The sequence below is a fragment of the Barbus barbus genome, assembly GCF_936440315.1.
Source record: "Barbus barbus genome assembly, chromosome: 17".
Taxonomy (NCBI): domain Eukaryota; kingdom Metazoa; phylum Chordata; class Actinopteri; order Cypriniformes; family Cyprinidae; genus Barbus; species Barbus barbus.
Window position 1 is genome coordinate 1,147,237 of NC_136745.1, and position 27,764 is coordinate 1,175,000.

General features: G+C 37.6%; 2 protein-coding genes across 3 annotated transcripts in view; both read left to right on the top strand.

The window, feature by feature from the left end:
- The window catches only part of LOC306883668 (spermatogenesis-associated protein 13-like), a 44,570-nt gene extending 24,800 nt beyond the window's left edge, over window positions 1-19,770 (top strand). Inside the window, exons 7-14 of one of the 2 annotated variants that reach the window (XM_079439043.1) lie at window positions 1,184-1,384; window positions 2,580-2,759; window positions 2,978-3,210; window positions 6,090-6,219; window positions 7,666-7,797; window positions 12,606-12,849; window positions 13,662-13,730; window positions 16,723-19,770. In XM_079439043.1, coding sequence (XP_079295169.1) covers window positions 1,184-1,384; window positions 2,580-2,759; window positions 2,978-3,210; window positions 6,090-6,219; window positions 7,666-7,797; window positions 12,606-12,849; window positions 13,662-13,730; window positions 16,723-16,898 — 1,365 coding nt within the window. In that variant the 3' untranslated portion in view covers window positions 16,899-19,770. Of the gene's footprint in view, window positions 1-1,183; window positions 1,385-2,579; window positions 2,760-2,977; window positions 3,211-6,089; window positions 6,220-7,665; window positions 7,798-12,605; window positions 12,850-13,661; window positions 13,754-16,722 lie in introns of both variants that reach the window. The other variant, XM_079439044.1, reaches the window with a different exon arrangement.
- Window positions 19,771-25,946: 6,176 nt separating this feature from the next.
- The window catches only part of sh2d1ab (SH2 domain containing 1A duplicate b), a 2,556-nt gene continuing 738 nt past the window's right edge, over window positions 25,947-27,764 (top strand). The window contains exons 1-3 of the mRNA XM_079438415.1: window positions 25,947-26,120; window positions 26,445-26,508; window positions 27,669-27,764. The exon at window positions 27,669-27,764 is cut by the window's right edge and continues 738 nt beyond it. Of these exons, the coding sequence (XP_079294541.1) occupies window positions 25,984-26,120; window positions 26,445-26,508; window positions 27,669-27,764 (297 nt within the window). The 5' untranslated portion in view covers window positions 25,947-25,983. The remainder of the gene's footprint in view (window positions 26,121-26,444; window positions 26,509-27,668) is intronic.

The window sequence follows — 27,764 nt, forward strand, 5'->3', positions numbered from 1 at the left end:
ATCATTTTTTTTTTTTACTCCAAAAACATGGTTCTTAATGAACATAAATGAAAGCACAACACTATCATACAAGTTTCATACATGTTTTTCTACTCTGTTTCACAGGGGTTTTTTTTAACAAATAAAGTACCACAGTACTTTTTTGAATTTACTCTATAATAATATCAAAGTTACTTTAAAAAGTGCATGTTGTTTCTATTTCCTCAGTGTATTTAAAAACAAAATTGATAACCTCACTCTTTTTTCCCATAACATAGACCTACAGAGAGAATGTGATGTACAAAACTACTGTATATAATATACTGGTACTGACCCGCCATGGAAGCAGCCCAGAAGACATTATCTCATAATGTAGCATTCAAGATTGTGATGATTCATAGTTTCCCAAGATTGAGATTCCTATGCAAATAGATTTATGCCACCATTAGATTTCTGTTCCCCAGTAAAACATGGAAAGTCTGCATATATGCCACTTCTGAAGCCTCTTGGGCCCCACTTTATATTAGGTGGACTTACTATGTACTTACATCAAAAATAAGTATAATGTACTTGTCTTCATATTGTATTTAAAACATTTTCTGCTATTGAGGTGGGATACGGGTAAGGTTAGGGGCAGGTTTGGTAGGTTTAATGGTGGATTAATGTGTAAGGGATGGGTCAACAGTGTTTTATAAATGTAATTACAGAAATTAATTACAGATGTAATTACATGCAGGTATTTTTTAAATATAAGTACAATGTAAAAGCATTTATGCACACAATAAGTGCATTGTATCAAATTAATAATTTAAATGCAAGTACATAGTAGTTAAGCCCACCTAATATGAATATCTTCTGTGCCATCTTGCAGCACAATGCATTCTTGTCTGAAGCCATTTAACTGAAACTTATTACCAAGGCCATGAGAGCAAGACTGCAGCTCGTCATTCGTTTGGAATAAGACATGTCCAGTCAAAAATGGTTAAAGAACAACTGATGATGGAAGTCTGTAGAGAAATGTAGTATTTTTGTAACTATGGAATCTTTAAATGCATGGACTTCTCAGTAAAAAAAAACAATAACCTTTTGTCAGTTAGCAAAAATCTCACCCCAGTGAGAATTAGGGCTCAAACCTGTTCCTCTTTGCAAATCTCACAGCTTGGAGATGTAATGTGTCTCTCTGCCTTTGTTTCTTTGCTGTTAGCTGTGGGTTAACCAGGATCATGCGGGCACAGAATCGGCTGAGGGTGCCGGCGAGGTGCAGAACGGACACACCGACCCCAGCAACGGCTGTCTGTGCATCGGCCAACCGCTGCAGAACCGAGACCAGATGAGGGCCAACGTCATCAACGAGATCATGAGCACTGAGCGCCACTACATCAAGCACCTGAAGGACATCTGTGAGGTACTGCTGACAGCATCAGATGAGTGCAGATTACAGAAAAAAGAAATTCACGTCATCATTGACTCACCCTCATGTTGTTCCAAACCCATAGGACTTGTGTCTTCAGTACACAAATGAAGATATTTTTAATGAAACCTGAGAGATTTCTGTCCCTCCACTGAAAGACCTTTCATGCTAAATGTTGACATTTCAAAGATTGAATTAAGAAAGGCAGCGGCTATTTACACTAAGTGCAAATAGGCTAGCTATAGATCATATTTACTGCAAGATTTTCTGCTATTTATACTATTTATTGCAAATAGTGGCAATTATCTGCACCTCAGTATTGTAGTACTTTATAAAACGGGACGCAATAATAACATACTGAGTGTAAATGATCATTATAATTCAAATTATTAAAAGGATGCCACCTTATTGGGTCAATAAGGCCCTCCCTAACCCTAACTGATCATTTAAGTTCAACTTTTTGATTATGTCCTTCATTTTTATTGAAAATAAATGCCTTTCCGATGCGATATGAGATTTGAAAATGGAGAAAAAAAGTTTGGCAAAAGGTGGATTCGAACTCAGGTCGATCTGGTCAAAAAGCATGTGTTTTACCATCTACTCCACTGAAACTGATGTTTAATGAGTGTCTTTGTTCAGTGTTGACTATCCCAATCACACGTTGGTGGACGGAGTTAGTGTAAATAGCACTTAGTGTTTGCACTTAGTGTAAATAGACACTCCGATTAAGATATCCCTATGAATCTAGCTGTTTTGTCTACATGATAGTTTTATATGATGAACAGATTTACTTAAGGCTTTTATTTCACATATAAAAATTGATTAACGCATCAGATATGGTAAGCAAACTGTAACTGTTTGGTATGCTAAATAAACCTCGTTGGTTCTCACGCTAAGCAAGCACGGTTGAGCTTCTGTTTGCCATGTTTGATGAGCTCTGTGTGCGTTGATCAGTGTTTATGTAAAAAGACTACATGAAATCAGTGCATCATATAAAGTGATCGTGTCTCTTCAGAAGACTTGGATTAAATCACTCAAGGAATTATTTTGCAATGTCTTCATGAAGTCTTTGCAGGTTGAATGGTTAGTGGAGTGGACTTTCAATGGAAGAGCAGAGAGCAAAGACTGGAATCAAAGTGATTCATGCGGATTACGTTCGTGACTGAACCGAAGGTGTTTCTGTCTGCAGGGATACTTGAGGCAGTGTCGAAAGAGGATTGACATGTTCAGTGATGACCAATTGAAAGTGATTTTTGGAAACATCGAGGACATCTACAGATTTCAAATGGGATTTGTGCGGGACTTGGAGAAACAGTACAACATCGAGGAGCCGCATCTTAGTGAAATCGGACCGTGTTTTCTGGAGCATGTGAGTACATTGCCTTACGGCTAGGTAAAAACTTCTTTATTCATATTATAGCCGATTTTAGCTGCACCTACAAGCTCATTCATAATAAATCTAGAAAATGCTAAGACAGTCTATAATGGTGGTGTATTGATGAGTATCAGCTATTCAAACGTTTGAACTGATTCCTGAAATCCTTGAAACGCATTTGTTTGATTAAGTTCTGATCGTCTGCCATACAGCAAGACGGTTTCTGGATCTATTCAGAGTACTGCAACAACCACCTGGATGCCTGCATGGAGCTCTCCAAGCTGATGAAGGACGGCCGCTATCAGCACTTCTTCGAGGCCTGTCGCCTGCTCCAGCAGATGATCGACATCGCCATCGATGGCTTCCTCCTCACCCCGGTGCAGAAGATCTGCAAATATCCACTGCAGCTGGCCGAGCTGCTCAAGTACACATCACAGGACCACAGGTAACACACACGCGAGCAAAAAACACAGAAAACACTGTTTGGAGATCTGAAGCTGATGTACGGGCCGAAGCAGAACGCTACAGAGACATTCAAACATATATCTGTAGCCAGGGAGATATACGACTATTTACACTATATATACAATATATATAAACAATGGGGATACTAAGTTTGTGAACCCTTTGAAAATAATTAGATTTCAGCATTGATTACTCATAAAATGTGCTCTAAATTTGACTCACAATTAAAGACAAAGGCAATCTGACTGCACTAATGACACAGTCATGGTTGTGCTTTTTACACATTTTATTATTATACAGGTGCTGGTCATAAAATTAGAATATCATGAAAAAGTTGATTTATTTCAGTAATACCATTCAAAAAGTGAAACTTGTATATTAGATTCATTCATTACACAAAGACTGATATATTTCAAATGTTTATTTCCTTTAATTTTGATGATTATAACTGACAACTAATGAAAGTCCCAAATTCACTATCTCAGAAAATTAGAATATCAATTAAGACCAATGCAAAAAAAATGATTTTTAGAAATGTTGGCCAACTGAAAAGTATGAGCATGAAAAGTATGAGCATGTACAGCACTCAATATTTAGTTGGGGCTCCTTTGGCCTGGATTACTGCAGCAATGCGGCGTGGCATGGAGTCGATCAGTCTGTGGCACTGCTCAGGTGTTATGAGAGCCCATGTTGCTCTGATAGTGGCCTTCAGCTCTTCTGAATTGTTGGGTCTGGCGTATTGCATCTTCCTCTTCACAATACCCCATAGGTTTTCTATGGGGTTAAGGTCAGGCGAGTTTGCTGGCCAATCAAGAACAGGGATACCATGGTCCTTAAACCAGGTACTGGTAGCTTTGGCAGTGTGTGCAGGTGCCAAGTCCTGTTGGAAAATGAAATCTGCATCTCCATAAAGTTGGTCAGCAGCAGGAAGCATGAAGTGCTCTAAAACTTCCTGGTAGACGGCTGCGTTGACCTTGGACCTCAGAAAACACAATGGACCAACACCAGCAGATGACATGGCACCCCAAACCATCAATGACTGTGGAAACTTCACACTGGACCTCAAGCAACGTGGATTATGTGCCTCTCCTCTCTTCCTCCAGACTCTGGGACCTTGATTTCCAAAGGAAATGCAAAATTTACTTTCATCAGAGAACATAACTTTGGACCACTCAGCAGCAGTCCAGTCAAGACGCTTCTGACGCAGTCTCTTGTTCAAGAGTGGCTTGACACAAGGAATGCGACAGCTGAAACCCATGTCTTGCATACGTCTGTGCGTGGTGGTTCTTGAAGCACTGACTCCAGCTGCAGTCCACTCTTTGTGAATCTCCCCCACATTTTTGAATGGGTTTTGTTTCACAATCCTCTCCAGGGTGCGGTTATCCCTATTGCTTGTACACTTTTTTCTACCACATCTTGTCCTTCCCTTCGCCTCTCTATTAATATGCTTGGACACAGAGCTCTGTGAACAGCCAGCCTCTTTAGCAATGACCTTTTGTGTGTTGCCCTCCTTGTGCAAGGTGTCAATGGTCGTCTTTTGGACAACTGTCAAGTCAGCAGTCTTCCCCATGATTGTGTAGCCTACAGAACTAGACTGAGAGACCATTTAAAGACTTTTGCAGGTGTTTTGAGTTAATTAGCTGATTAGAGTGTGGCACCAGGGGTCTTCAATATTGAATATTTTCACAATATCCTGATTTTCTGAGATACTGAATTTGGGACTTTCATTAGTTGTCAGTTATAATCGTCAAAATTAAAGGAAATAAACATTTGAAATATATCAGTCTGTGTGTAATGAATTAATCTAATATACAAGTTTCACTTTTTGAATGGTATTACTGAAATAAATCAACTTTTTCATGATATTCTAATTTTATGACCAGCACCTGTATATACCGTGCCCTCCAAAAGTACTGGAACAGTGAGGTAAATAAAAGGTGAAATATTAATCTCTCATCTCATATTCATCTTTTGATGTCAAACCCAAATGTTTTCAGTCTACAGCAAAAATAAAGGAATTGGCCTTACTGTTCCAGTACTTTTGGAGGGCACTGTATATTGAAGTAAGTATATGTAAGTGAACCCTTGAACAAATAACTTTAGGTCCTCGTTTAGCAGGAAAACCTCCACCCATCATTTTCCTCTAAATAAATCATTGTGCATTTTTGGCAAAAAACAAAAAAACTTTGCCAATAAATAAATAAGTTAATTTACTTACAGTCTCATGTCCCAATAGTGAAAATATGGTAATGCTTTGTTACAAGGTGACCTTGTTACACATTACATGCACTTACTATTATAATAACAATTAATTATGTATAATTGCATGCAAGTAACCCTAATCCTAACCATATAGTAAGTACATGTAGTTAATTAATATTACTCAGTACTTAAATGTATAATTAAACTGTAACAAAGACACCTTAAAATAAAGTGTAACCAAGCAGACAACTGGAAGTTGAAATGCATGGCTTTGACCCAGTGTGGTAATTAACACATGCATTTACACTGTTAGTTAATATAATATGTTATTAGGGAATTAATACATTATGACACATTTCACTAATAACAATTTATTGATTACTTAATCTGTGTATCATATAGAATGTTGATAAATTGCTGATGCAGTAATGATTAATAAACGGTTTAGTTCTTCATGAGTTATATATTAACTCATGATTATCTGTGCATTAGTTAAGCATGAATTAATGCATATTAGTGCCACCGAATTGTAAAGTGCTACAACTGCAATCGAATTGTGAAAGGTTTGTCATAATAGTTGAGTGAGATTGTGTTTGTCTATAAGTGTGTTGTATATATATGTGTTTATGTACAGTCTGTGGGTGTGTTTTCTGGCAGTGATTACCGTTATGTGGCAGCAGCGCTCGCTGTCATGAGGAACGTCACTCAGCAAATCAACGAGCGCAAAAGAAGACTGGAGAACATTGACAAGATCGCTCAGTGGCAGGCCTCGGTGCTGGACTGGGAGGTGCGTTTGAACAAGATCTGTGTATTTACATACAGTTTTTGGCCCACATTCATTCAGATGCATTTAATTACATTGAACTCTGATATCTACGGAAGCGTATTGCATTCACTTGAGGAAAATAAATCTACTCCGTTTTTCTGAATTAACGAGTTAATTATCTCAGAATTACGAGATAATTTTTCATGAAAAAAAAGTTTTTGCTCTGTTTTTCTGAATTAACGACTTAATTATTCTGAGATAATTAACTCGTTAATTCAGAAAAACAGAGCAAAAACTTTTTTTTTTCTTTAAAAATTATCTCATAATTCTGAGATAAATCGTTAATTCAGAAAAACAGAGCAAAAACTTTTTTTAATGAAAAAGTATCTCGTAATTCTGAGATAATTAAGTCGTTAATTCAGAAAAACAGAGCAAAAACTTTTTTTTCATGAAAAATTCTCGTAATTCTGAGATAATTAACTCGTTAATTCAGAAAAACAGAGTAGATTTTTTTTCCTCAAGTGAATGCAATACGCATATCACACTCAAAAAAAAAAAAAAGATTTTATGATACTGTTCACTTTATTTAAACAATTAATTTTAATTTAACACCATTGTAGATTTCTCATTCAAACACAGTTGCATTGTGTTAAACTGATTTGAAACAGTTATGCTTTGGTTCATATAAATGTTTCCAGTTTGAAAGAACATGTGTCAATTAAGTAGGTCAAGATAGCATTTGGTGCTTGTTCAGTTTACTTGAATCAAGTTAACCTAACACGATTATTTTCAACCACATTACTTAATCCATTTGAGTTCAAATACATAAATGATTTTAGTTGTGTTAAAGTATTATTATAGAGTCTAGGAACAGGATTTCCACTTCCCATCATGCTTTGCACAGGCAGAGTAATAGGCATGCCATGGATGTAACAACCATCTTCTGGCTTACTCCTAACAATAAGAGCTATATTTAACTTGTTTAGTATGTGTTATAAATAGCAGGTGCATCAAAAAATATCTTACCTTCAAATAAATCAATTCATTTATGGACAGTGGTTCCACATTATGGAAACATGCTATCTTTACTCAGATACTTTAGTTACGATGAACTTGATTGATTCAAGTTATTTGGATATGGTTGTTTAAGTTTACTCAATTCAGTTTAGTTCATCATACATTATGTATTTGAGTAGAGATAACATGTTTCTGTTATGTGGAACCACTGTTCATAATTGAATTAAGTTAAAGTATCTTTTTTTATGCATTGTACATCTGAACATGAACAACGTGCAAGAGAGATCAAATCCTCCACATAATGTCTCATATTTGTTATTATCCTGGATTATTTTAGTTTGTTTAATAATTTAGCTTTAGAAATATTTCATGAATAAAAGCTCCTTTAGGTTGTCCACTGCCAGTCCCAGTTTGTGTGCCCAGACTCCTGAGTGTTTATGTTCTGGTTAGGGTGATGATATTCTGGACCGAAGCTCAGAGCTGATCTACACGGGTGAGATGTCGTGGATCTATCAGCCGTATGGTCGGAGTCAGCAGAGAGTCTTCTTCCTGTTTGATCATCAGCTGGTCCTGTGCAAAAAGGTACATGATCTTTACAAAATATATTGTTTTCCTCAAAAAGGGGTTTGAGATGGTCAGCTGAAGAATAAAAGTGTGAGCACTTATCATAAAAATGTTCCTAGACCATATCAAATTCATAAGCTTTCCTTACTTTACATTGCCGTATTTGAATCTCCAAATCTGACCATAAATTAGAAATGCATCCTACAGTTAGAACCATCTCACACGATGCAGGGCTGTAGGTTTTATTGAGTTTATGTTAGGGGTGTAACGGTACACAGACATGATGCTTCGGTATGGTTTTGAGGAAAAAGAAAACAAACAAATGAATTTGATTTCATTTTAATTAAACAGTGATTTACTGAACAAATTGCTCTTTCTTTAAATAAATTCAATTATAATTACATTTTTCTTACCTCAGCTTATGGTCTCTAAACTAGAGCGATCCCTTGTACTTTACTATACGATTATAGTTAACAACAGAGCCCAAACTTAAATTCAATTACTATTTATTTTTAACTATATAATAATCAACACTCAAATAAAAAACAATTGTATACAAACATGTAAATTGCATATTATACAGTTTTAAAATTAACTTCTAAATGATACAATTTCAATTTGTTTTTGAAATATAGTAATTGACAGAGTGGCTGTCATAACTTGAATTAAGATTAGTCTAATATTTAGCAAAATGCTCTTCTCTGGTCTTCATTTCTCTAGCAAATAACAAGCTGTGGACACTGATGACTTGCCTGAGCTAAATGAAATACTATGAGACATTTTGTTTACAAGCTGTTTTAATGACGTCTTTAAACGGTTGAAACACCAATTGAGCGAATACGTGAGGTTAAGTTAAGTTGGATAAATAATAATCAAAACAATAATAGACTTCACAAACTTTCATTGTATTGACAAAAACAATAGGACAGTATGGATAGGTGGAAGAAAAATAGTAATAGTAATATTTAACAATAAAGCATTGCTCTATTCCATCCTGCTGCCATAAGATCAGTCATAATAGTTTACGGTTGATGTAAACATGCATGCTGAAGCTCAGGCATCATAGAAGTTATGGTGGTGTGTTTATATCAGCGTGAGACGTCACACCAGCCGACAACTTAAAGAGACCTTTACTTAAACATTTATGTAAAAATGTGGCCCTTACAGGTGCATGAAGATATATAATTGCAGGAGAGGTGGGATTGATGATCAGCGAGTGTTTTCAGTGTGGAATTGTGGGATTGACAGCGGATCAGAGAAATGAGCTGAAAGCAGTCGAGAGCGTTGAGAAAAGCTTAGCTTCACTGAGATGTTGAGTGGGTGGCAGCCAGTCGCTGTGAGGCACAGACAGAGCCATCTGTTTCATAATCTGCCAATTGTGCTGGAGTTTACATATTACTATATTTCATTCAGATTACAAATGCAGTTTGGAGGCTTTCTTTGTGGCAAGTCTGGCTGCGTTAGCGAGTTAGTAGCAAGTGTGTGTGATCTGTGTTTGTTTTCAGTACACTGACAATAAATCAAACACAATTACTGTCGGAGAGATCAAAGAAAAGACACAGTGTCAGTTTGATACATTTTTTTAACCTAGTGACAATAAAAGTGTCCAAACATTGTGTGTATATATATAAATTAGTGATGCATGATATTGGATTTTGCCGATATCCCTATATTTTTCATCTAATATTGACCGATACTGATGCCGATATATTTCCTTTTGTTTGGAAACAACACCAAGTCTCTCCTTGTTAGGGTTTGCTGGGGGAAATTAACCCAATCGCAGACAGTATGCAATTAACACAGATTTATTCAGACAAAACAAAACCCACAATGGGGCAAAACAAGACTGGAGGGCAAAAACAAAGACTAACTACACTAGACTAAGACTTGACAGATAACTAGCAACAGGATCAGGACTTCACAAGACAGAGTTCTTCACCAGGTACTCACGGGAAGGTCTACACACAGGTAACGTATCACAGGATACACACACTGAGAATCACAATGAACCGGCGCCAGACAGCAAACACAAAGGGATTAAATAAAGAGACTAATGATAAAACAACAGGTGACACAGGTAAAGCAATAATGACCAAATGAGGATAACAAGGGGGCGGGGCAAGAGAACGAGACAACACAAGCACATGGCCCAAACAAAAGGCCATGTGCTTGCACACAAAACATGGGTCTGTCATGATCCTGCCTCAAGAATTAAAGAACGACAAGGACTAAATGGCAGAATCGTGACAGAACCCCTCCCTTAAGGAGCGGCTTCCAGACGCTCCTCAAGGGAACATCAAACACTGGACATAACAGACTGTGACACAGACACAAACCAACAAAACATGACAAATAACAGCAACGGCAAACAAGAATAAACAATAACAGGGTTGGGGTGACACATTAGAAACAAAAAACAAGGAAGGGGAGGCGGAGGCACAACAAAGTTCTTAGGAGGAAGTCCATGGTGAGACGGTGGGTCAGGGGTCTTGGGTCTTCGGGATGAGGGTGTGGGCCGCGGATGACGGTTCCGGGCAGATTTGGGTGGAGTAGTGTGAAAATTGGGCTTGGGCGAAACAGTCCGGGGTTGGACAGTGACAGGGGGTACAGTGGATGACTGAACATGACTCTTGACGGGGGGAACAACAGGTAACAAAACAGGACACATGGTAGGAGGGGTAATAGGCGGCTGTGGAGCTGAAACAGGCACTGGACTCCCCGATGACGGCTCGGAACCAACGCTCCACATCTGCGCCTCAGAAACAGCGTCGTCTGTAGCCGTCTCTGGAACGTCGCTTTCTGTGGCAGATTTGAGTAGGGTGCTCTCAGCAACTGGTTTCGAAATTGCACTCTCTGTAGCTGATTTCGGAACCGCGCCCTCTGATGTAGTGGGTACAGGACTAGAAGACGTGACAGGAATTTCAAGGATCTTGACAAGACTCGATAGGTAATCAGATAAGGTCTTGGCAGCAATGACAACTGGCATCTCTTGATGAGCTGACACTGACTGCAGAACTGCTTCCGCAGCTAAATCGGCCTCTGCTTTCTCTGCAGCGCTCACGACTGCAGACTCTGGTTCCGCTCTCTCTGTAGCAGACTCAGAATCTGCCCTCACTGCAGCAGATTCTGGAGCCGCGCTTACAACGGCAGGCTCAGGAATAGTGCTTTCAGTTACAGCGGCCATTAGAGAAGCTGTCGCAGACTCAGAAGGAGTCCGAGATGGAGGACTGAAAGCTCCCTTCCTCCTCTTTCTCTTTGGCCGCGGGGCAGAGGCCATAGCCGGACTTGCGACCAGTTGGGAAAGTTTGGCGGGAACCACCGCAGGTACGGCAGACTCTGCGGAGGAGGACTCTGATGCCGACTCCCACGACAGCCGTCTTCCTCGTTTTCCACGAAGACTTGTAGCTGCGGATGGCGCCTCGGGAGTCAAGGTGGAATGAGTCTGGTTCCCCAGCGTAGCCACCCCGAGGACGCGACCCTCCGGGATCACGGGCAGCATGGCCGGCGAGGACGACAGGGGTGTCTGTGGCTCCTTTCGACACAAACGATCCACCAATTCTCGGAAAGGACGGCGGACCAGTCTCTCCCGTTCAGCCAGAGGAGGAGGGGTATTGAGACCCGCGACGAAGTAACAGTTGACCAGGATCTCCGGCAAGAAAAATCTCTTCCCTTCCACGACCTGGGCGTACCGTCTCAAGGTCGACTCACCCTGGGGAGGAAATGGAAGTTTTCCACTCTTACTGTCAGCGATAGCCGACTGCCACCATAGTTCCTGGTCATCCAAATTTTGCTTGACGGAATAAGACATACCGTCTGCTGGGTTCTGTTGAGGCCGGTTCATTCTGTTAGGGTTTGCTGGGGGAAATGAACCCAATCGCAGACAGTATGCAATTAACACAGATTTATTCAGACAAAACAGGGAAAACAAAACCCACAATGGGGCAAAACAAGACTGGAGGGCAAAAACAAAGACTAACTACACTAGTCTAAGAAAAGGCCATGTGCTTGCACACAAAACATGGGTCTGTCATGATCCTGCCTCAAGAATTAAAGAACGACAAGGACTAAATGGCAGAATCGTGACACTCCTGTGCAGAAATTATAAGCAAAATATTTTTTTCATTTTGGTTAGTTTTTAACAACTTATTTATTAGAATTAAATAAAAAATAATGAAGGTTTTCTGACAGTGCATTGAAGCTTTGAAAATAACTATAAATAAACTATATCAATCGCTACATTGATGTAGTTTATTTATAGTTTTTTGTATTTATCACCCGGGGGAGGCTGTCATTGCACGTGCTATTACTGTTTATACACTGAATGCGTCATTCTGTAGGTGCTTTCACAGGTTAAGTGCCGCGATCTAAATCAGTGAATCTAATCATCATTCAGACAAAACTTTGCTTCAAGACTGAGCCACACTGCTGACGTGATCTAATCACTAGCACACCATGATCACATGTGAGTTAACCCATTCCTCTTATCGGCAAGACATATTGGCATAATTTTTCATATCAGGCCGATGTCGATATTTACATTTAAAGCCATTATCAGCCGATTCAGATATCAGTCAGATAATATCGCCCGTCCCTAATATAAATCCAGATTTTTAAACCCATTTCTCAGCTTTTGGACTCTCTTGACAGCTTTCTGCAATCCACTGCCACTCTGACAATCTTATTTGCATTATTGTGTAGCTCGGCTCCCATAGGTATGAATTGAAAATGTCTGCTCTGCTCCATCGTTCGTCTGTATTTATTCCATTCAAACACAGTCGTGTCGCAAGCACAGATGGTCGTTAATGAGCCTCTGCATCTCTTCTCAGGACCTGATACGCCGGGACATTCTTTACTACAAAGGGCGCATTGATATGGATCGCTACACGGTGAGAGATGCCGTTGATGGACGGGACGACGACTTTATTGTCAGCGTGAAGAATGCCTTCAAGCTGCACAACAGAGACAGCGAGGAGATCCACATCTTCCTGGCCAAGAAGCCGGAGGAGAAGATCCGCTGGCTGAGGGCTTTTCTCGAGGAGCGCAAGATGGTCCAGGAGGATGAAAAAATCGGTAAACTGCCTTCAGTTCTCATCCATCAACTGTATTTATCATTGCTGCTTTAAAAGAGTTTCAGTATGTCCTCAGTGCCACCAAAGTACAGTGCTTTTTCTATCACCCTTCCACACACTGTAAAAAATAAGTGTAATTTTAACTGTAAACTTTTGTATAAATGCTACGAAAAAAAAAAAAACTGTTAATAGGAAAACAGTAAGTTCCCGTTCTATATACAGGGAAAAACTGTAAAAGATCTAATCAGATATTTCATGTAATTTTACAGTAAAATCCTGTTAATTGCACAGTTTTTAGAAGTAAAAAAGAACAAATCATATAATTTTCAGTCAAAAAATGTAAACTGATATTCCCAGAATTCCCTGTGCGACACTCCACATTAGAAAGTATTCTGTTTTTTAATAGTTATTGTTATCAGTTATGTACATTTGGGCTTTATGTTACATCTTCTGTTGTTTAATGAAAGTTTATTGCATTAAGTGTTATGTGTGTTACCATGATGGTGTTTTGTGTTTGCGTGAATGACTCTGTGCACCTTCTGCAAAGCTACTTGTGATAATTATTATGGCTGGCTGTTGATATGTTAAAGGTACAAAACAGATATTGAATTGACATTGAATTTACTGTTGACATTCAAATTCTCTTCTTTGTAAATTACAGTTTTATACTGTAAAATGTACAGTTTTTGGCCGTAAATGCGTTTACAGTTTTTCTGTATTTTTTTCAAAATTATTCTGGGAGCCACAGCTGCCAAAATTATTTAGTAAAAACTACAGAATGTATCTTCTGCTTCTGTTGTTGGTTTTGTTTAGGCTTTGAGATCTCTGAATATCAGAAACGACAGGCTGCCATGACGGTGCGTAAAGTGGCCAAACAGAAAGGTGAGGCAACAAAGCGATATCAGGTGAATTCAACATTTTTCTATTTTAACTCCTGTCTTCTCATTGTTGCTTTACTCTAGTAAACCGGTGTAGACAGAGTAAACGTATTCTCTTTGGGCTCATTGTTTGGGCAGTGACTATTAACTGAGCTACAGCGGTCAGCATTATGACAATAAGTCGATTTGATGCTTTCAGTTATAATAATGAACTACGCTTTTAAAAGTTTCATAGTCCTTTCTCAATCCTGTTCACCTTTATAATAAATACCCCAAATAATACTTAAATGTTTAAAGGGGTCATATTATTTTGTAGAGGTTTATTCATAATTGCTGTTGTTGTTGAGTGCATCAGTGTGCTCTCTTTCCTTCTGTGCTCTTGTGAACGCTCTCATCATAAGCAGAAAAGCCCTGAATTTAATCACAATTCATTATACTAAAAGGAACAAATGCTCCTTTTGTGTGATTTGGACGCTTTGAGTTGTGAAAATGACAGTATGTTTTTATAATGCTGTGCAATGACCTCTAATATGTCATAATATGAAGGAAAAGTTGTTTCCACACTACATGACTCCTTTAAATACCGCTGCTCATCATGTATGATTCAATCATGTGGATCAGGGTTATATCATAGTCATATATTTAAAAAGGTGCTTCAGTCGGGATTCTTCTTTAATGAGAGAGAAATCACAGAATAATTCTGCCATTACAGTAAATGATATAGAAATATATTCAAGCAACAATGAAAAGATGTACACTTACATGCTGATTGATATTGATGTCTAAATTTATGTTTTGTAAAAATATGTAAACAGTGTACGGATTTATTAGATGATATTTTCAGGGGCCAAGCACTGAATGTGCACAGACAGCTGTATAGTGTCTAGGGTAAAACATTGTGAATTTAGTCCACAGATTAAAGGACTAGGTTTAAGGTTTGCCACCGCAATGCTGTGGTTTATAACGTTTGATCCGTGTGGACTGGAAACATGATGTGATTGTTTTGCTAATGACAAGTCATTATGAGACCGTGCTTGCACTAATTCAAATCATTCAGATCATAATATATAGGCAAAACCATTCAGTGGCGAATAGCAAACTGTTATTAATGATTAATCTATAAACATAATTTATTGTATATGGACTAATGGATTACAGGCATCTGTAGTCGGTAATGAACTGAATCATCTGTGCTTTTTTCCTTTTTTGTGCACATATTCACTTCTGTCTGTACACCTTTTTCAGCATATTGACATGTCGTAACAGCACCACTTATTGGTCAAAGATATAAGTTATTCTACTCATGTCTGTTAAACCAATGTTTCCTAATATTTGCTGCATCACATTAAATTTTCATGTAATGGACCTCCTGTGTTTGTGCTTGGCCCCTTAATATCTGCTTTCAGCTATTTTATATTCCTTTTTTTCATGAAAATATAGTGAATGTACATTTGGTTTATAGTCAATATATATTATCGGTTAATATTTTGGTGTCACTCTGTTGTGAATCCTCAATGCTTCACTGACAAACGGTGAAGTATGTTCTTGAATTTGCAGATTCATTGATAGATATCATCTTGAGAAAGAGGGCCATTTTATATGGACATGGTATGAAAATGATAAAGGTATTCTCATGAGCGCATAAAGTAGAGTTAGTTTTTCTCCAAAATGCCATGGCAGTGAATTTGAAATGCAACTATAATAAAGCAGTTATTCCAATATAAGAAAAAATCCAAACCTAGGAATACTGTTCAAATCAGTCAAATCAGACTCTATTATCCATAGATATTTAATGAGATTGTTGATCTGAAAATTAGAATTCATTATTTACTCACACTTCTATAGCCGAATGAATTTCTATGTTTTTCAGAAGATAAAAGGAGAAATAAAAATATGTCCTGCTTGTGGTTGTCCATATATGTGCTGTAGAAACAAGAGAGCAACTCTTCTGTTGTGACCCTAATTATTTATTACTTAACTTACTTGTCATATTTCTTGTCATTGTGTCTGTATAAGATTATAGATAATAATATATGTTAAGGCAACAGCTGATAAATATTGCAGTTCCAAAAATGACTGGCAATAACTGTGTGAATACCTGAGAAAATAATAATTTCACATTTACAAAGCGTGAAAAATAATGATCTGCAGCATATTTGTGTGCATTGGGTATTATTTTTAATTCATATTATATTTGATTTCTAATATGAAACATGCCATTGACAGACTATCGGAGAATGATGTTAATTCTGTGTTCAGTGTCACACTGCTATAGAACAGGGTGAGTAAATATTGACTGAATTATTATGGCTTTAAGATGCTCAGAATACTCAACACAACCAAACTGAAGCAATAACACAGATTGTGTTTCAAAATGCCATGCAACCTTTTTTTTGCTAGAAATCCAACTGCCTAGTTATATCTGTATATATATATTTCTATTTATATCGGCTTTGCTTATATCATGCAGTTGGAAAAACTAAATATATTTTGTATTGCTTAGAATCATGGTATGTATGACTATAGTTCAATTCTGCCAAAATATCATAGTTACTACAGTTCTACACAGTTATATATGATATATAGTGGCCCTGAAATGTATTTGGACACTTAGTGAGTTGCTGAGAAAATCACTTATTTGTATGTTTGATATTGTGTATCTAAATCTGTTCAGACTTTGAGTATGACTTTTTGGGGCCACTGTATATACAGTATATGCATGTGTGTGTGTGTGTCTGTAATAAGAAATTATGGCTTGGTATTATCCAATTTGTCATGGAAGCAGAAGTACGGGTTTTTGAAACAGTGACTGTATTAACTCTGGTATTTATGTGGAAACTGTGGCTGGTTGTCATGGTGCATTTTAAGGGATGTTCTGCATGATTCATCATAGCTGTGCACCGATTCTGTTGCTTTGAGCATTGCCCCTCTCTGCCGGCGGCTGTGTGTTTGTCCCGTCTCAAACGTCTCATGTCTCTGTCTTCTGCGTGGAGCAGGTGTGAGCCAGAGCAGGTGCGTCTCCCCGACAGACCCCTCGCCTCACGGACCCCTCATGCTCTCCGATGACCCTCTACACTCAGACCTAGTCGAATTCCACCTCTCCAAATCAGGACAATCTCCATTCTGGCAAAACTTCAATAAGCTGGCGTCGTTAAAAAATGGGAAAAAATAGTTCACTCTGTGTCTGAAGGCTCCCAGCAATGAAGTTCAAGCTCAAGTGTATTTATTATGGACCTTATGAACCTCCCTCTGGATATCACTGACAATCACGAGGCTGATGCGATCGCACCCAGACGCTCACGTGTGTCATGCACTACTACTGTATCTCCACTTTGAAGGCCAAATTCAGTCGAACTGATACTGGTGCTCTTTGGCCTGCTGTGACAATGACAGCCATCAGATTGATATGTGTGTCAAAGGTTCAAAGACATGTGCTGCACAGGTTAAACATGAAGAGCATCCAAACTCGTGTCACTACAAATTAAGACGCGGGGTGTAAGATCGTAAGCTTTACACACAATTAACAATCAAATCGTCTAAACAGGGTATTGCTTCTAATTCAGAGGTGATTTTGTCAATCTGAGGAACTCAAACTTTGACAATATGATTATTCCTAGTGTTAGTGAACAAGATTTGTGTCACAATCTCGTATCATGCTCTCCTCAATCAATCACACACGTTGTATATTGACTGAACTCATTTCATATGATAAATATAGATGTTTTTGTATGTCTATAAAAGGTAAAGTAGATTTTTGAATTTGCCTCCAAAGGGGGTTATTTTTGATTGTATTATATGATTACATAAGTACTCTGTAGTAAGCACACTGAAACCATTCGTATGCTTTGTATTTGAGGTTTTTTTGTTGTTGTTGTTATTGTTCATTTGTAATAGCTACACTAAATACTATTTATTATTGTAGTTTATGGCAAATAATGAGCAGGTGTAATGTACAGAACTCCTGGGCCATGAAAAAATTACAGTGTATATATATCAGTGCTGTCAAATTAATCGTGATTAATCGCATCCAAAATAAAAGTTTTTGTTTACATAATATATATATGTGTGTACTGTGTATATTTATTATGTATATATAAATACACACACATGCATGTATATATTTCAGAAAAAAAATATTTTTATATATTTAATATATTTATTTATAACATAAATTATATGAATATAAATATAGACATGTAAATACATGTAAATATTTTTGAAATATATACTGTATGTGAGTGTGTTTATATATATACATAATAGATATACACAGAACACACATATGTGACCCTGGACCACAAAACCAGTCTTAAGTGTAAATGTTTCGAAATTGAGATTTATGCATCATCTGAAGCTGAATAACAAATTTTTCCATTGATGTCATTTTTGTTAGGATTAGATATTTGTCTGAGATGCAACTATTTGAAAATCTGGAATCTGAGGGTGCAAAAAAATCTAAATATTGAGAAAAATCTCCTTTAAAGTTGTTCAAATGAAGTTCTTAGCAATGCATATTACTAATCAAAAATTTAGTTTTGACATTTATGGTAGGAAATTTACTAAATATCTTCATGAAACACAATCTTAATATCCTAATGATTTTTGTCATAAAAGAGAAATGTATAATTTTGATCCATACAATGTATTGTTGGCTATTGCTACAAATATACCTGTGTTACTCATGACTGCTTTTGTGCTGCAGGGACACAAATATATTATGTAAATAAAAAACGTTTATTTTGGATGTGATTAATCGTTTGACAGCACTAATACAAATATATATATATATATATATATATAAACACACACACACACACACACAAACATATATATATATGTATATATATAATCATGGCCTAAGACTTGTGTACAATGCTGTGTATATGGAGTGCACTACACATGTATTTATATATGCTTGTGAGAAGAAACTCCACGGCTGTTGAAATCTTCAGTCCTTCTGCTAAATTTACAGTAAATGAATGTGAATAACGAGAGCAAAATTTAGCAAATAGTTGTCTTTGTAGTGCAGTAGTGGGAAGGGTGGGACTGAGTACATTGGGCACAGTACAAAAGAGAGATGCTCTATCCTGCTCTCTTATGGACAACTAGTACACTCAAACCTTCAATACTGAGGAGACAGAGCAGATAGCAGAAGACCAGTAGGATGTTCTCCTTTATCTCTGATGACATCCCATGCAATGGAATCCACAGCCTTTACAGAGCAGTGTTCCTGCTTTGAATTACAAAAGTGATCTTCTCAACAAACAACATTAAATGGGCCATCACCATTGATCAGGTGTCCAACAAACGTTTATGTGGTTGATTGCAATGCATATTCATAGCATTTCTATTGCTGTAAACGAAGACAACTGACGTACTGAAATTAATGATTATATTTGTTCAGCATCTTTCCTGAATTTTTCATCAGGTTTAAAGCCCCCCATGAATGAAATTTGAAAATAGCCTACAGCTGCAATCATTTATTGGTGATGAATTAACAGGTTACATTTGGCACAGTGCGAATACATGGGATGTGAAAATCGGTTTGTAGGATATGAGCTCATGTCTATAGATACACCTAAGCAGTTATGTGATTAACTCATAATTATATAATCTAATCTATTGGTGTTCAGTAATAATGCACTTCTTTAGTTACTTTCTTATGAATGTTTAGTATGAATTTACATTTTGTCAGCTGTAATGATGTGCTATGTTTTAAAGTAAAGAGTGAAAATGAACTTGTACTTTCTGTTCTGTTTTAATTTAAATGACTAAGCCACTGTAAATGACTACATACAGGTTTCATGAGACAAGTTCAGGTATAGCTTAGAAATGTCTTATTCTGAATAAAATTTCTGTTCTCACATACACGACACAAAAAAGACAAACAAATCACTGATGAAATGACCTTTGAGCATTCTCATGTCAGAAATAAAAGTAAAAAGAATCAGCCACAGTTATGATGTTCAACTAAAGTCAAATTATTTGTATGTTTGAATTTGATCAAGGTCAACAGCAAAAACACTGGTAAATAAAGTGATATTACACACATAAAAGCATATTTGCATTATTTAACATTCTTTATTGGTTTACATGAAATACAGTGTTTGCATTGTACTGTGTGTTTTTATGTATTTACAGAAATACACTTGTTTTTCTGCAAGTGAGGCGAGTAAAGAGCATCTGATGCAGAATCAGCATCTGGTGCTTAATGGAAGCAGCACAAGCAGCAACGTACAGAGCTTACAGTTTTCTAGGAGTCTAATTTAACAAATGGTTTAACAAACACAGGTTTTACACATTTCTTTCTTGACTTTTTCAATGTGCATGGAGGAATGTATTCAGTAAATGTGTTTCCATTGTAGTTTATGCACATTGGATAAAAAGTTTATCCTACTCAGTTGTGCGCATAAGTTTAGTACAGCGTTTTATTATGCAATATTCCAAAATGCACATAAAAATAGGTGGATGGAAACATAGCTAGTGACATCTTGTGGATGAAAACTCACTGGGAACAAACTTGACTTACTGCCAAGAATGCAGACACAGCTCTCGCACTTGTTGTATAGGGATCGAATGGTACACGTGGCAGCGGTACACCACACTCCCATAATGCCCTTCACAAAACACTCTGGAGAATGCAGCTGTAAGTCACAAAGCACATTCAGACTGGATAAGGAAATGGAATCCACATTCTTCCTCTTCCAGCCGAGGTTTGATGATTGGCCAAATTCTCCTTTCCAGCACCCTGGCGTAGGTTTTCCCAGGCCGGCTGAGAAGTGTGATTCCTCGATAATTGGAACACAGGAGCTGCAGCAGATGCAGAAGCTTTGGTCAACAAAACCAGGAGCTCAGAAGCAAATTCAGCCACAGCTTCCATAGTCATGGCATGTGGAAATGAAAATCCCTGGTGGTTCAGGAGAGTGGGGAGTAGGTAAGACAAGAAATTGGGGTGGAGTCTGAGACCCAGAAACTGATCAGGAGCGGAAGCAGACAGGGTGTGACATCAATACCAAAGTGAGAGACCCATGGGTTAAACAATCCCAAAAGGGCTTCTTTTGCCTGATGGCCTCTGTCACCACCAGTGTCCACTAGAGTTTTTGATAAGAGATAAAAAACCGACACGGAAAATTCCTCCATATTAACATAGTGTCATGGTGCACACACGAGGGAGGACACAGGAACACGCAGACGAGGATATAACTTCAAATAATAGTCTTTACTGATGACATCAAGGCAGGGCAAGACACAGACAGGAGTAATGAGTAGACCAGACGAAATCTAACTGAACAGACAGGACTAATATACAAGGGATAATCATAGATAACGAGACAAACACGGCTGGACAAGAATTTACTAAAGATCACATTTAACAAGGACAGGAAACAAACCAAATATGGAAACATGAGGTGAGAACACATGACACACACGACAGAGGACTGACACATAGTAGATCGTGCCCTACAGACAGTTCTCAGAGTGCAGCATACTAACTAACTACTAATAGACAGCTTAAAGCATAATTGTTGAGAATGTGTAGTACTACTAGTTTACTAGCTATTAAAAAAATTTTAATTATAATCATTAAAAAATGTGTAAGTGTTCAATAATTCAATTTATTTAAAAATACAGTTATTTATATTTTATTATATTATGCATATTATTTTACAAACAAATCTAAATTAACATATATAAAATATATTTTTTTGCTGAGATTTGATGTTGTGACCTAATTTTGCATCATGATTACGCGATGACATCACAACATCATTTAACAACTTTTAGCAACAAGTCGACCTTCCTTTCGCAAATTTCTCTGAAAATGAGTTGGTCTGTGTTGTGGAGATGGAGTCAGCTTGCATAGAGTCAGTATCTGGTGATGGAGGGTGAAAGCTGTGGATGGCTGGCAGTGGCTGGAGAGCAGGATGAGCGTTCGAGCATGAAGTCATGTGTTGAGCTACTCGAACGGACAGCTGGATGAAGTTCTCTAGTCCTATAGCATCATCATACGCTGTGAGCTGCAGTCGCAAAGATGGTTCAAGGCCCTACCTGTAAGAGATGAGAAGGGCCTGCTCATTCCAGCCACTTGCGACTGACAGAAAATAATGACTTCTGTAAGTGGGTGAGAAAGGGTTTTAGGGACTGAGTGACTGGGCCGGCCTGACCCTGGATGGTTGTCACCCACTGTAAGGCAGCAAGCTGATCGAGGCTATTTTTGCTCTGTCAGCGTGGAAACGTAATTCCACATGGAAGAAATGGGCGCAAGACATAGCTACAGTGTCATCACGAACATTAACATGTGTTCCTCTGCCAGCCTATGTTTCAGAATAGCCTACTTCACAGTATATGTGATACTTTGGACCAAAACATACTGGAAATGATTTTTCCCCTAAGCTTAAAATAATAGTACAAAATATCATTGGAATAGTAAACCCAAAATTAAAATTTGCTGAAAATTCAACACAATAATCCAAAAGTAATCCACAAGACTCCGGTAGATGTAGTTGTCATATTCTAATAATGATGTAATACAACACAAAGATATGTTTGATTTCCACAGATGGCAGCAAAAATGTCTATATAATTTTATATTTGATGTTTGATTGTAGGTCAGCGGTTCTCAGTCCTGCTCCAGATCATCAGCTGGTCAGTCAGATAAAAGAGACAGATTACATTTTATTTTAAGGTGTCCTTGTTACAGTGTAATTATACATTTAAGTACTGAATAATATTAATTAACTACATGTACTTACTATATGGGTAGGGTTAGGATTAGGGATTGGTTTAGGATTACTTGCATGTAATTATGCATAATTTATTGTTATTATAATAGTAAGTACATGTAACATGTAACAAGGATACCTTGAAATAAAGTGTTAGCATATGTTCACTATTTCTGTCACGGTGCACACAACGGGGAAGAACGAGGAACACGAAGACGAGGATATAACTCAAAATAACAGTCTTTAATGTAGACAAGGCAGGGCTGACACACAGAAACACCCGGAGTAACGAGTAGACCAGACAACACTAACTAAACAGACAGGACTTAAATACACAGGATTATTACAGATATAATGACTAAAGCTGGACAGTATTAACTAATAATGACACTAAACAAGGACAGGAAACAAACCAAATAAGGACCAGGAGGTGGGAACACAAGACACACACGACAGATGACTGACAATTAGGACACGAGACTGTAAATAAATTGACTTATTTATTTATTTATTGGCAAAGATTTTTTGTTTTGTTTTTTGGCAAAAATGTAAAGTGTTTAAAAAGGAAGTACAAGAAAAAAGTAAAATAAAGTGTTACCGAGAGACAACATGTATTATAGACAGACAGACAGACAGACAGACAGATAGATAGACAGACAGACAGACAGACAGACAGACAGACAGACAGACAGAGACAGACAGACAGACAGACAGACAGAGAGACAGACAGACAGATAGATAGATAGACAGACAGACAGACAGACAGACAGACAGACAGACAGAGACAGAGACAGACAGACAGATAGATAGATAGATAGATAGACAGACAGACAGACAGACAGACAGATAGATAGATAGATAGATAGATAGATAGACAGACAGACAGACAGACAGACAGACAGACAGACAGACAGAGACGGACGGACGGACGGACGGACGGACGGACGGACGGACGGACGGACGGACGGACGGACAGACAGACAGACAGACAGGTGGACATGAGTTTGAAACATCATGCAGGTGAGTAAATGACAGCAGGATATATTCGTTTTGGTTGAACTATTCTTTTAAATGAGCATAATTAGCCCACAAGAGGGCAACATTGATGTGTTGCTGAATTAGAAGTCATGCCATGACGTGCAAACACAGAGTTTAGAGAACTTATGGCCAATATTAATGACTGTGTCAGAGGCAGCTACAGCAGGCAGCACTAAAACACTGCAGAAATCAATTCATTCAAGCAATTCTAAGAGTTTTCTCATTCTTGTCTTAATTATGATGCTTTTAACAAAACTGAAACTGAAGGACTGAATACACCGAAGGGATTTTCTGTACTGGTTTTTCACAGGTGTTTTACCCGTATTTTACGCATTGCATGGTTAATGTTTTAGGGTTTAAGAAAATGTCTGTAAACTTAATCCAAAAACTAGTTGTTATTGATTGCCAGGATATTATCTTTTGTAGGGGGGGATGATACAAGAGCCTGCTTACTAAATACACACACACACACACACACACACACGAATATATATATAATAACATCTGTCATAACTTAAAACATTACACTGATTCAAAATGATGCATTATGTACCTACATCATCTTATAATATTAACAGCTTTATAACTTAAAGAGCTGGCACAGACATTTAGGAAAAGACCAAAAACCAATATTATCTACAAACACACAACAGAAGAAGCAGCACAGAAATAAGATCAGTATATCAGTATATCAATCTGAGTAACACTGACTGAGCAGCTTCTGTCTAAATACTGCGTCATCCAGAGATTCACACACAGCTTCACTACCAGTAAAACAACGGGGAAAAGAGCTCTCCACACACACAGGTTTCTAGAAAATAGTCTGCAAAAGCACTTTCGGTTTGAGTAAAATCAAAAGCAGATAACTAGTCCAGAATAAAATCCTACACAGAACAAACCAAGCAAACGCTTAGACTGGGACTTCTTCAACACAGCACGTCGTCTTCTCCATGCTCTTTGATCCATCTGCCTCTTCTGATTCAGTGCTATCACATACCTATAAATACAGCATTCCTTCCCTGCCATCATGCATCTTATGTAATATTCATCCAATTAAGCCCTCTCTTTGACATTATATTGTAGTTCCCCTCATTTTGTTCTCTAACTATCCCCAAAACTTGGAATAAATAAACACTTATTTTACAGTAATGCACCTGTGCATGCAATTGTCTGGGTTTGATTTCAACTTCTTATATCACAGTTGCACTTTTCATCAGTTTTAGCATCAGAAGTTTTGTTAAAGGCAAACCAGCACCTTCTGTTGTCACACACTCACCCTCATCTTTCTTCTGCAGATCTCTCAGTCCATGCATTAGTGATGTGGGATCTTGTTGGATGACCAATGTCTGCGGCATGAACCAGCTGTGAAGTAAACCATCTCTGAAAATGTCTCTTTCTCGAAAAGCTTATAGCTTGAATCCCCCTGTGCTAATAAACACAATTCAACAACATCTCCACAGTGTTTTTCTATGTCTCTTCATCTCTACATTTCCAGCTGGTGCAACTAAACAAAAATGTCTTCAGCTAAATTAGTCTAACAGGAGGGTCTGGAGGTAAAGATGGGAAACGAGAGGGAAATGCAGATCTGTTTCTGTGTTTATATCTATGTCAACAGCATGCACTTCAAGACACACACGGAGAGAGAATGGACAGGATGCGTGTGGTGACAGGGATGCTCTATCACAGGATACAAAACCATTTCCCACCTTGTTCACATGCAATACTCTCAAATATAGAGGAAGCTCCACATGCATCTCATCTGAAGGCTTTTATATTATCCCCAAGCAAAAACAAATGACATTTTGTTTGCAGAGACCAAGCTGTGGCCTATTATATTATCTAAAATAGTTCGACGCTGGGTTTCACTTTATTTTGATGGTGCCGTTAACATATTTTTTTGACTATAAGCAACATTGCATTTACATATCTACTAACTCTCATTAGAGTGTTAGTAGAGTATTAGTAGACTGGTAGGTTAGGGTTAGAATAAGTTGACATGTACTTGCAAAGTTACTTATAGTCAGTAGAATGGCTGTTGAGATGCCATCACAATAAAGAGTTAGTAGATCTTTTTTTTTAGATTGCATGAGGTGCAGAGTTACTTAGTGTCAGAATGTTCAGAATGTTCAGAAGGGACCATCAAAATAAAGTGTTACCCAGAAACTATCTGTGAAAGAAACTAGAAAAATCCAATAAAATATTGGTTGAACTAATGTGCAAAACATAAATAGTTTTTGTTAATTGTCTGAAATAAAATGTTAGAAATGCAGTTTTTACAGCTTTAATCTGTAAACTCAAACAATAGCGGTGCGGCCTGGTATCTGAAACTACATTCTCTAATGTTCACCTGACATTTTGCATGCTTTTGCTATTGTTGCAGAAATTGTGCCTTATTTTTTGAAGTGCTTATTTCCTGCCTGGTTTCATCATTTCCTGCTCAAGGGACAAATATCACATGCGTGTCGTGATTGCCTGAAAAACAATGCATGCAGCACAATGGAATCGCTGTCTGTGTATCACGGGGCCATCAGCCGAGAGACCTGCGAGACGCGTCTGTGTGAAGCGGGCAAAGACGGCAGCTACTTAATTCGAGACAGTGAGAGCGTTCCTGGTGCATACTGCCTCTGTGTTCTGTAAGTCCTCCAGAAATCTCTGCTTTTTCTCATTTGGGGTCAGATGTGTCAGTCGAGTTAGTGAAAGATACGCTGAAAACAAAGGTGAAGGAACTCTTTTCACTCAGAAATTGCTAGTAAATGTCACAAACAATTGCAAAGAAATTGCAAATAACACATTAAATTAAATATCACATTTTGAAGGAGAAAACTGAACAAATATTTTCTTGTGCAACATACTCAAGTACTCTTGGTTTTATTTATAATGTGTGAATGTGGGTGTTTTTTTACAGTGTAGCGTGATGTTTAGTCTGAGTTTTTAACCTGATCTGATTTGTGCCGCAGGAGTAATGGTTTCGTCTTCACATACCGGCTCCAGAGAGACGCGGCGGGCTCCTGGGCGGCCGAGGTGAGCGACAAACATCAAACACACACAGACACAAATCAAAAATAATCCTCATACGCAACACCAGAGACTGTCAATTAATACACTCCAGCTGTCCTGAAATTAGCTACTTCTGAACATTTGCATTTCAGCCAATTTTATGACTAATAGTTGGCCCAATAATAATAATTAGTATTTGTATATTTTTGTATAAGAATTTTTTGTATTAAGAAATTGTAGTATCTGTGTGCTTCGTCGTTTGTAAGTTATAATTGTCTTTTGTAAGTGGAATAAAAGCATCTGCTCAAACAAAGAATGAATGCAAATGAGTCATCCTCAGGAAACCATCTGTGCCTGACATTTTCAGGGAAAAAGATTCTTGGTTTTTTGATTATTGTTATTATTATTCATATTATTAGCATTTGTTTTAAAATGGTCTGAATTTGTGAAATTGCTACGAATCCCAAATATGTGGTTTAACCTTAAAAAGTTACTTCAAGCCTGTCACATTAGGGCTGGAATTGTGCTTGATGCCTTACACAAACATCACACATTAATATAACTGAAAAGAAAGAAATAGTAATAGCCCATCACATTTCTCTTTTTAAACATGTGTTTTGTCTACATTCAACATTGTAGAACAAATAAGTAAACCGTGAAGCAATCATTATATATGTAAGTATATATATATATACAGACACACTAATTGCCTGATATTCTAATGACAAGCAAACATTTAATATTTGCATTATTTTTTATATTTAAGGTTGTTTTGCATGTGTAATGGAAATTGATATTGTGTTTATCTATCAGTAATAATTATGACACATAGCTGTGTATTTCTGAGAATGAGTCAAACGTATAGAAGTATGGAGAGGTATTATCTGAATGAGGTGAGATTGAAAAGAATGATTATACAGAGAGAAATCTCTCAGAAGAGCATCTGTCTCAGAGATGAGCTGTTTTATAAAGCTAACATCTCATCTTGAAACTACAAGACATTATAGCTACAGATCTGATATAGATTAAATAAAGAAAACAATATGGCAGCATTATGTTCATGCACTTAAAACAATTTTAGTGTATCTGCTAGTTAGTTTAGTTTAAGTACACCGACTCCTTGCAAAGAAATTCTACTGATGTTTTTGTTGTTGTTTATTTATTTACTCATTCATGTTTTGCAGACAGCACCAGGTCAAACTAAACGCTTGTTCCGAAAAGTCAAGAATTTGATAAGTGCCTTTGAGAAACCGGACCAGGGCATCGCCGTTCCTCTCCTG